The sequence below is a fragment of the Schistosoma haematobium genome, chromosome ZW (assembly GCF_000699445.3).
Source record: "Schistosoma haematobium chromosome ZW, whole genome shotgun sequence".
Taxonomy (NCBI): Eukaryota; Metazoa; Platyhelminthes; class Trematoda; order Strigeidida; family Schistosomatidae; genus Schistosoma; species Schistosoma haematobium.
Genome location: NC_067195.1, coordinates 55,147,692 through 55,159,164, shown reverse-complemented (window position 1 = coordinate 55,159,164; position 11,473 = coordinate 55,147,692). Strand labels below are relative to the sequence as shown.

The following is an 11,473-nucleotide window of genomic DNA, read 5'->3' as shown; positions in this document are numbered from 1 at the left end:
GACCATTCAGATAATTTCTTCAGGTCATTTTGAAGTTCTAAGCTATCACCCTTGCATCGTATCGTTCTCCATATCTTGACATCGTCAGCATATAGCAAGACCGGTGATGACAGGAGACGAGGAAGGTCATTTACGTATAAGAGGAATAGCACTGGCCTCAAAACTGTACCCTCTGGCACTCCACTAAGCACAGTTTCCCAGCTAGACAACTTTGAGTTCACGCGTACTATTTGTTGATGCCCAACTAAGAAGTCTTTTATCCACATCAATAGATTGCCTCCAATCCCGACATTTCATAGCTTGTATAACAGCTGCTTGTGCGGAACTTTGTCAAAAGCTTTGCTGAAATCAACGTAGGCTACGTCTACAGGTAATTTTTGGTCCTTAAGAGCGCACCAATTTTCGCGAACCTCTAAAAAGTTAGTGAAACAGGAATAAGTTATTCTAAAACTATGCTGCTTCTCCGAAAGGATCCGGTTTTCATCGAGATACTTAAACACCTCCTTCCGAATAACCTTTTCTAAGATTTTGACAACCACACTAGTTCGGCTAACGGGTCGGTAATTCTCAGGTTTATGTTTCGTACCTGTTTTGAAGATAGGACTTACTATGGCGCTCTCCCAGTCTTCGGTTAACGACCATGGGTTACGGATAGATTAAAGCATATACTTAAAGGGTTCGCAAAGAAGTTAGATAATTCCTTCAGTAGCCTAGGATGTAATTCATCGGGGCCCGTGAATTTACCTATGTCAAGTTTATTTAGTAGACCAAAGACATCGAGTTCTTTAATGGTCACTCTACCCAGTGTATATGTGAGGGGATTTGTATGGACTGACGGGAAGGGTGCTTCTATGGTATATACATTGCTAAAGTAGTTCGAGAACACTTGAGCCTTACCAATGTCGTCCTCCACTAATGATGAAGCAGTACTGACTCCCCATAATGCAGAAATATTTCCTCTTCTTTTTGTCCTTTGGTTTATATAGGAATACAAGCGTTTAGGACATTCTATGGATTTCTTAACAACTTTCTTTTCGTACAACTTTCCAGACTTACGGAGGGTCGAGACACAGGTATTCCGAGCTTTTCCATACTGAGATTTTTCTCATCAGACCCTAGTAACCTGAATCTATCCCACATTTTTCTTCTCTTACGGAGAAAGATGCGAACCTCCCTACTGAACCACGGTGGAGAGTCTCTCGGCCTCCTTGGTGTAGTTCAAGGGATGTGGGGTGTGGTAACTTTTAGGCATAGATTTCGAAATACGTTCCAAGCTGTTTCAATTGAGATCTCTGGCTCTATTACCCAATCTACTGATGATGCTGAGTGCACGATATCTTGTATGTGTGCTTTCCAGAAAAAAGGTCTGGATTGGACTGACGCGTGCTCGTGACTGACAGTTATATGAGAGTCAAAAGTTAGAACTGCATGATCACTTTTACCAAGGGGTGGCATGTAATGGAGGTTCGCAACTTCATCCTCATAGTGAGTCAATATAAGATCTAGTAAGGATGATTCAGAGTCCGGGTCGTACCTAGTCGCTTCTTTCACATGTTCAACTAGGGCACATGTGATAAGCGTATCAACTAGTTCCTGCTCGAAGGAGTTATCTGACAATTCAGTTTGCAGTTCTTCCCAGTCGACCATTAGGATTAGACATCGACCATTTTGTGACCAAGTATTGAGACTGCTTAGCAACAATTCATTTACCTCACAGCCTGGACCGCGACAGACCAAACCAATCAGCAGTTCTTGTCCTTTGCATTTCAAGCGGCAACTAGCTACTTCACATGTCCCACTGTCATGGGATACACTCATTCAGTCATTTATTTGGCTGAATAGAGTTCTGGCATTATAGCTGATGTCAGTTCGTGATGGAAAGCCTAAATATAATTCCTAACCTTAAACATCAAATGTAAATCATAATCCCTATCCTTCAAACCGCTTAATAATCTTCATTTGGTTCTAGTTATTAGGCGGGTACTCTCAAGGTCATTTTAGAGTCGCTCAAAGGTCGTCCATAAAAGTCTCACCTCGTGCGGATTGTCGCGGTGGCGCACCAATCGCTTTATGACGGTTTGACCTTCAAGAGCTCAGTGGCCTCCATCAGTGAACGACACCCCTAGGATCGTCCTGGTTGCGGAAATCAGCGTAAAAAAATGACAAGACTTGTCAAGCTAATTTGCTTCCAAGTCCCATCGGTAAAGCTAAGTGTCTCACGTTTCCCCTATCAACAATGGCCAGTAAGGCCATATCGTTCAGTTAGTTCAGCGAGTAACAGCTCTGTCACCGCATCAGAAAAACGTGAAAACCTTCCACTAGCTAGTGTAACTGAGAAAGGTATCTCAAAATAATGTTTTGGATTTCTGAAAAGTAAAACAAACGACTAAAGATGTTGGGTATTTTACGGTAGTCCTTGGTGGCTTTGTGCTTACAGGTGAGAAATGGGTTGCATAACTAATAGTTGTAATCAATAGGCACTATCTTATATGCAATAATTCAAGAACTTTTTTCATCCAGGAGCCCTAATGGTGTTTATGACGATGCCTTCAGAATTTGTAAGACTGACAGTCGAGTGCGTTTATTGTAATCAGAAAATAAGACTCCATCTAATTACTTCTCAGGTGCTTGATTTTTTTGGAAGTTCTCTCAAGGCTCGTACCAGCCCCGATAGTCGTCGTAGAAGACAAAATATTGCGTAAGATAGTATTATTTATCGCGCTCAGCAGCGTCGACAATCTTTTGATTCCTAATGTTCACTATTTACAAGTAACTGAATTTCTGCATTCATGACTTTGATATTTACAAAGTCCGGATTATTTGTGACTAGAAGCTGACACCGTAAGTTAATGCATTATAATCTGGACAGTGGAATCGATTGTTTTGATAGTTATCGCTTTGAAAAATCAAGTATCAAACATATTTTGTGGGAAAACCCTCCCAAAACTCATCAATACTCCTGCTTAGTTGATTTACACAAATCTTATTCAAAACCGATGTAGCCTTACTTCCATCTCTAATCTTCAATATACCGTGTTCAATTATGGTTTATCAATAAGCTAACTTTGCTGAAAATATTTGTGGACTGACCTGATCGATGTGTGTGCAAACGTTGCCTGTGTCAATGTGTACCGTTTCACCAAGTTCTTAAAGTCAGTTAAATCTTCCTCATTTGGTCAAATTAGCTTATTAGGATTATCTTAACCTCTAAATATTAAGTAATCTCAAAAGATCTATCGACTTCTGGCCTAGCTTATTATTTCCAAAACACGAGCACTTAGCTACGTAAATTTTCAGAAAAACCAAGTCGTTAGTAATTCACGTTAAAAGAAGTAACATAAGCTATGTGTTGGTTTTTACCAGTAAATATAAGTTTGTGAGTTTTAGTCCACATTGATCGTTTTGCTTATGAAAATACTCACTGGATAACAATAAAACTACAAACTAAAAGAGATGTGTTTTTACTGTGTCCTGGTTTAAAATAGATAGGTGAGGATTGTCCGCAAAATCTGACTTATTTTGAATCCTTAGAGTAAAGTATTCATACTGTTTAATATATTCTGCAATTTATATTAAAATTATGATGATGTTGAATGGTTAGGTAGCACATCAATTCCATTCGGCTAGTGTCTTTAACCAACATTAAAGAGTTACTAAAATATACTATACTTATTCATACACTGTGACTTCAGATTTCAGATTTTACGAGTCTGATGAAAAACCAATGAAATAAAACATTTGATGGATGATTCTCTGATTACGTTATCCATACCGTTTAACATGTATCAGTTAGTACTGTATTATAATCTAGTTTTACATCACTAACCGCTATCGTTATTTTCAAGTCTCATGTTGGTCCAATCAGCTGTCGTCTAACCTAGCATCGGCCAACACTATGTGAGGACTAGTGATATTACTTGACTTCCCAAGCTGTGTTAGTTGAAGTAGGGTTTGAACCTCCGAGCTGTTTGAAAGGCAAGTGGTTCGACCACTAGGCCACATCGATACACTTCTATTCAATACATTAATAAACCATATCATCGTGTAATTAACTAACTAGCTTACCGTAACTCCTTATCTATGTCAAAGATTGACTCCTAATTTCCTTGTTCACAAAACTTCTAGCTATGACTCATGGCATGATGACAAAGGTCGACTGCATATGGCAATGAAATTTTACATTAAAGGCAATTTGGCATCTGGTGTAGTTTATCTCGAGGTTGTTGAAGTGAGTTGTTTTTAACATTCGGTGTAATCTTGTTGCAACATTCATCGATAATCTTTGTTAATTTTAAAGGTATTATTGAAAACATTTGTATTCCTTTTAAGATAAAGAAACACTGATACGGGTATTATTTCAAATCTCGAATAAATAAACCTAAATAATGAGCAAAGTATATGTCTCAATAATCATTATTCACATTCAAATTTTATCTTAACTACCAATGTCACATCCTCAATGACCCCTTAAAACAATCCTTATGAATGGAATTCTGGAAATAATATACTTCACAGTGATTCAAACCCCTGCACAAAACTAACCAATAAAGTTACTGCTTACTAGCATGAGAAGAATAGGATTCTTAGTTTGGTCCTTTGAAACTCAAAAATTCTGTGATCGCAGACCCCGAGTGATATGGTTCAAAGCAAGTCATTCTGGTAGAGGTAGTAAGAGTATAAGCAGTAATCGGAAAGATTAAGGTTTGAATATGTTATTCAAGGAGTATAATACAGTGAAATAAATTTGGAAAGAGAAGAAAACGGACATGGAGGGTTCAGAAAATTAGAATTTGGGAGAACACAGAGAGTGGATGCACCTACGCTATTGCAAACGATTTTGAGCCATGTCACTCAAGGTCTCTAAACATCGGTTGCTATCGTCTCGCGGATCCCAATCAGGTAGTTTACACCTACCAACATGGCTCAGTCCACTTGTCAGTGACTTCATGGATTTGTGCCATGTTTTGGTTTGGCCGCCCCTAGCTTTCTTCCAACCTACTCTCACACCATAAAACATCGCAAGTCGGTGCTTGGGCAAACGTAACACATGTCCCAGCCATCTCAACTGATGACGTTTCACTACTTCATCAATTGATTTGCCATCCTTACCTAGTACCCGTTTTCTAACAACTGCATTACTTACTCGGTGGTTCCAGGATATACGAGCAATGCTTCGAAGACACCTATGATCGAATACTAGCAACCTACGAATGTCCTCTACTCTTACCGTCCATGTTTCACTGCCATAAAGTAGGATGGAACGAACTGCTGCACAGTAAACTCGTCCTTTGGTTGGTAGACGGATATCTCGCCTACGCCATAAATGACGCAAGTTGGCAAAAGCTAGTCGAGCCTTCTGTATCCGTGCTGAGATTTCGTCACACACCAGGCCACAAGGGCTGATGAGACTTCCAAGATAAGTGAAGCGATCGACATGCTCAACTACTTCACCCCTATCATTTGTTCGGGTGTCAATGCAACCCAATCCTGAAGCAACATTTTGCATTTCGAGAATGGGGAGAATCGCATCCCGAACATGCTTGCATTGTTACTTATAGTGGTCAGAAAACTCTATATTTTGTTAGCGTCTTGACCAAATAGACCTGTGTCGTCGGCATATTCTAAGTCAGCAAGTGAATCTCCCAGTAGTTCAACCCCTGTAAATTTAGATGAGGAGAGTGTTATCTCTAAAAGTACGTCGACGATAAAGTTAAACAAGAATGGAGAGAGTGGACAGCCCTGACGAACACCATTTGAGGTAATCGATTCTGATGACAGTTCTCCATAAGCTCTCACTCGACCAGTTGTGTTCGAGTAGAGAGCCTTTATAAGGTTAATGTACTTCTTTGGTACTCCTTTCAGTGACAAACACTGCCATAGAACCTTACGATCAACAGAGTCGAATGCCGCCTTAAGGTCGAGAAATACTACGATTGTGGGGCGTCTGAATGTGTGTCTATGTTTTAGGACCTGACGTCGTGTGAATATTTGGTCTATACAACCACGTCCAGGTCGGAAACCAACGCGGTTTTCTCTAGTCTGCTCTTCACGAGCTTTAGTTAGGCGCTGAAGTATTATTGAAGCTAATATTTTAGACACTATATTAGTCAAACTGATTCCTCTGTGATTGTCACAAGAGGACTTTTGTCCATTATAGACTGGCACAATCAGTGATTGAGACCAGTCAGATGGGATTACGTCCAGTTCCCAAATCCTACCTAAGACTTCAGTTAATGTTACTGCTAATACTGGACCACCATTCTTAAAAATCTCAGGGGTAAACCTGTCAGGGTCTGCTGCTCTCCCACGCTTCAGGTTTCCTATAGCTTTTTCAACCTCGTAAACGGTTGGAGGACTTGCATTAACTTGCCATTCAGGTTGACTGGAGATCGTGGGAAACCGAAGTGTGGCTGAAGGCCAGTTGAACTGATCCCTAAAGTGATCTGCCCATCGATCCAATCTCCTGGATTGAGAGTGAATAATATTATGTCCATCTTTTTCGGAGATAGTTGTGTAACTACGTATTTGGATAATTTGCGAAAAGCATTCAATCTAAAATATTCAAGCAACATAGATATGTTCAACTGGGACGCTATGATATTCTTGAGTACTAAGCAATGAAAGTGAAAATCTATATTGTAAAAAGTGTTCACCATGTATTGTTTTTTAGTGTAAAATTGTAGTCCAACTCCAGTTTGCACTCGCATGGTTTAGTAAGAGTGCTGAACGTACCAACTGTACTTAGCTTTCAGTTTAATTTTGAAATCAGTGTCATAAATTACACATCTAGTGACAAGTAGAGTAAAAGTACAAACATCCGAAGATGTGTGGTTCATAAAAAAAATAAGCCACAGGAAGCATTAACCAAGCAGAAAAATTCCAACCAACTAGTCTTTCCTCAAAATAAAGTCAGGACTAACGTCAATCCTTCAATGTCTGTACTATTATGTAAAGTTGCAGCAGAGCTTTAGATGTTATTCTGTTCTAATACATATGGTTTTTGTGATAATTGTGTTTCGGAACAGTAGTTGAACTTGGGTTTCTGAAACGGAGGTATTTTTTCCCACAGTTAAATCGAACTGTTTTTTTCTATAAACCTTCAGTTGTTCAGTCTTTATCGAATATTCGGGATTTCCTCGTAATAACTCGTTATTCAAACTTAACATTAATTATTTTCCAAACTGTGTAGAAAACCATACTCATCGCTACTTAAATCTGAAAACACTAGTTTATTGGTAAGAAACCTTCGTACATTTCACATCCCGCAGCATAATTGTTTTCATTGTAATAATTCGAAGTGGTATACATTTTTGGTAGATTATACATCCTCCGCCTGTTCAAAATTTTCTATTCGCTAGCTTATTAAATAACCATCTAAATGAATACAATGAAAGTGAGTTCCATAAGTCTGCATGTAAAACACATACCTTATTTCGCGATTTAAAATGTAGAGATAGGCATCTTTTTCATAATGAACAAATCAGTCTCACCATATTAACTTTCCCGTGGTACGGCTGAGGGTGAGGAGAGTTCACTCTCCCTTTCGAAATTCTCTCACATGGCCATGCGTATACAGCCACTACCAGGGAGGTCCTACTCACTGCCTTCCCGCGGCGTGGGTGTAGTTTACGAAAGTGAGAGGACGTAAAGCGAATGTCTGGCGCCTTAACCGGGTTAGCGGATTTGGAGTATCCACCTAGGGGAGTTGGAAAACCATGATCCCAAACCAATGTTGTACATGGGCTCCAGGATCTTGAGGTAACAAAAGGCATATAAACCAGTTGTTAGTCACCGGCCACCATGGGGCTGCATCCTAAAGTTGCTCCACTACCTTGTAGATTAGACCTTCAGATCAAAGGCTCGGGGTGTGGCCCCCCCCCAATGAAACCTTTTGCTTCAGTTTGGGCACCCAGGCAGTATCACAGCCCTCACACTGATCAGCGTTAACTGCTACTGGTCTCATTGTTATCGTGCGGCGCATATGTATTTGTTGCCCCCTTGTACCTATGTTTGTGTTCAAATAAGTAAATAACTACTGTTTGCATTCCCAAAATCTTCAAATCCAAATTTTCAATCCTATTCTCTGCAATAAGAAATATGTGTTTGGAATTTATACTACTTACCACTGGAAAGTAGATAAATGTACGGCTTCCTTTTGAAAAACTAGTTACTATTTCTTCTTTACACAGTTAAACATAGTCGTACATAAATAAAAAGGTTTACTCTTCTTTTGTTTTTCTTTTTCTCATCTAATCAGAATGAATCTAAAGAATTTGATTATCGATATCTGATTGTAGAAACAGAAGGTGGTTTCTCAAAGAAACAAATTATACTTCGTTCGTCCTCAGAAGTTGATAATCCTAATTTATAAGTGATCAATGATTAAATGCACTAGAAAGAAATGCAAATTTGATATCATTCTGTATACATGAATAATTCCACATGTATAATCTATACATATTCAGCCGATATAAAATTTTCTGTTCATATTTTTTCTAGTGGGTAATTAAATCAAACCATCTATCGTTTGCCTTATATACACATGGCGCGTTGCATTTTCTTTATATTTATAAGAGTGAACAAGATTCTTAGGAACTTGAAGTGATTATAATCGGCGTTTAATGCTTTCACACAAATTGAATGATTTGTATAGCGCATATATATTTGGTGCCTCTAACCAATGTTTACGTGTTAAAATAAATAAGTAAGTTTAATGCTATCCTCTTAACGTAATTAGTTCGTGAGCACGTAAACCTTTGACTGAGGTACCTAGGATAGGCGTTACGCATCCCCAATCATCACCTACCCCGACACGTAATTCTGTCTGATAGAAAAGTAGGTTATGGAAAGGACATAGCACTAAGCATGAGGGCGGAACAATCATTGTTAAAGTGGATCCCTGTTAACAGTCGTTTATGTGCTGTTCGGCTAAACGACTCCGTAAGAACTCGGAAGGATAGGGACACACGTCGTTGCCTTTTTGTCGTTTCTGCCTACGCTCCCACTGACTGCAGCTCAGATGAAGTGAAAGATGAATTTTACAGAAAGCTATCTGAACTTCTTCAGAAAGCTAAACGTTCAGACATAGTACTCGTAGCAGGTGACTTTAATGCCCAGATAGGTCGCTTAAACCAAACAGTAAGATATTTAGATGGGTATTTCGGGAATCCAGATCAGCGAACAGATAATGGTGATCGTCTGCTGCAACTGTGCTCAGACAATCGTTTATTTTTAGCAAACACAAATTTTAAGCATAAGGAGAGACATCGTCTAACACGGCGACCCCCTACACCAAACCAACGATGGACTCAAATAGACCATAGTGCCATCAGTCATCGTTGGTGAGGGTCGGTAGAAGATTGTCGCTCATTCTGGAGTACCTGCTTGGACTCCGACCACGCCCTCATACGGGCACGCATCTACTTGCGCCTCACTGGACGCAAAAATGCCTCAGTAAAAAAAACTCATTAGAACTGAATTGAGTAACGAGGAAACCAAAAGTAGGTTCCAGGAACAACTGAGGTCACACTTAGGTAGTTTTGAAAACGAGGCTCACCAAGATGTTGCTTGGAAAGCTATACAAACAGCTGTGGAAACAGCAATGACATTTATTAGTGATTTAAACCAGAGTTACAAAGAACCAATGGATTTCCTCAAGGTCTATTGCACTGATGGGTCCTCACAAACTCATTCCATCAGGCTCTGAACACGATGAAGAGCGACAACAAATCAGATCTAGGTTAACCAAAAGTCTACGGAACGACCGTGAGCAGTGGTGGGCAATGGAAGCAAAAGAGATGGAAAAAGCGGCGGCTGTATGGAACACAAGACAGCTCTACAGAGTAATAAAAGAAGCTGGAATTACTAAGTCAAGTGTAAGCCAGACTATTTCGGAAAAAGACGACACTCATCTGCTCCTAGTCCAGACGTTTAGAACGATGGTTGGAACACTTTAGAGAACAGTTCAGCTGGTCTTCAGCTACTCTACAACTACCCACCATTCCCAGACAGTGTGGATGGAACTTTGAAGTAGGTCCCTCAACTCTAGCAGAAGTTCAAAAGGCTATAGTTAATCTGAAACGAGGAAGAGCAGATGGATTGGCTCCAGAGGTCTTTAAGGGTTGTGGTCCATTTTTAGCGATTAGGTTGACTAATATTTTAGTTAAAACCTGGGAGCTAGACATTATCCCATTTGACTGGTCACAATCACTTGTCGTCCCAATATATAAGAGAGGGTTAAAATCATCCTGTGACAACCGTGGAGGGATTAGTTTAACTAATATCGTATCTAGAATACTAGCCTCGATAATTATCAGACGCCTAACTAAGACTCGTGAACTGCAAACACGAGAGACTCAAGCTGGCTTCAGACCTGGTCGTGGCTGCATCGACCATATACTCACCATTCGTCAGGTTCTAGAACATAGGCATACTTATCGGCGTCCGACAGTGGTGGTCTTTCTTGATTTGACTGCATAGACCGCGAGATTCTGTGGCAGTGTCTGTCATTGAAAGGCGTACCTCAGAAGTACATAAACCTTGTGAAGGCTCTTTACTCGAACACTACTAGTCGAGTCAGAGCTTATGGCGAACTGTCATCTGCTTTTGCAACCTCAAGTGGTGTACGTCAAGACTGTCCACTTTCCATTTTTGTTCAACTATATCATAGACCTACTGATACTAATAACATTCTCGTCGACTGAATTCTCGGGTATTGATCTCATACCAGGAGGTCCACTTATCGACTTAGAATACACAGATGACAGTCCTGTTTGGTGAAGACGCTGATAGAGTGCAGTTTTTGGTAGCACTGAGCAACAATGCCAGAGTATTTGGAATGCGCTTCTCTTCCTCTAAATGCAAGTTGTTGCTTCAGGACTGGCCTGCGTCAACACCCGAACTAAGGATAGGGAGTGAATTAGTCGAACGCGTTGACAACTTCACTTATCTTGAAAGTCTGGTCAGTCCTAATGGGTTGGTGTCTGACGAAATCTCAGCATGGATTCAAAAGTTCGTTTGGCTTTTGCCAACTTACGTCACCTATGGCGAAGGCGAGATATCCATCTATCAATAAAAGGACGAGTATACTGCACGGCAGTCCGTTCTGTTTTAATTTACGGCAGCGAAACATGGCCATTAAGAGTCGAAGACACTCGTAAGCTACTAGTATTTGACCACAGATGACTTAGAAATATTGCTGGCGTCTGCTGGGATCACGAGGTAAGTAATAGTGAGGTTAAACGCAGGGTATTAGGGAATGATGGTAAATCAGTTGATGAGTTTGTCAATCTTCATCGACTGAGATGGTTGGGTCACGTGTTACGTATGCCTGAACACTGATTACCACGACGTGCAATGCTAACCGGTGTTGGAGATGGTTGGAAGAAAGTTAGGGGCTGCCAAACCAAAACGTGGCACCAGTCCTTGAAGTCACTAACTTCTAGTCTGAGCCATGTTGGTAGAAACAGACTAC

At 40.2% G+C, this 11,473-nt stretch overlaps 1 protein-coding gene across 2 annotated transcripts; it reads left to right on the top strand.

Annotated features, from left to right (window-relative positions):
* Positions 1-1,586: 1,586 nt before the first annotated feature.
* TIMM21_1 (Mitochondrial import inner membrane translocase subunit Tim21) lies at positions 1,587-10,318 on the top strand. Of its 2 annotated transcripts, XM_051211803.1 has the most exons (6): positions 1,587-2,340; positions 2,375-2,437; positions 2,478-2,575; positions 2,625-2,698; positions 4,126-4,228; positions 8,258-10,318. In XM_051211803.1, the coding sequence occupies exons 1-6, from the start codon at positions 2,160-2,162 to the stop codon at positions 8,369-8,371; spliced, it is 633 nt and encodes a 210-aa protein (XP_051071904.1). In that variant the 5' UTR covers positions 1,587-2,159; the 3' UTR covers positions 8,372-10,318. The 2 variants fall into 2 exon arrangements, with proteins under 2 accessions (XP_051071904.1, XP_051071905.1); XM_051211804.1 differs by having other exon boundaries at positions 1,587-2,437; positions 2,478-2,698; positions 8,258-8,476.
* Positions 10,319-11,473: the final 1,155 nt, after the last annotated feature.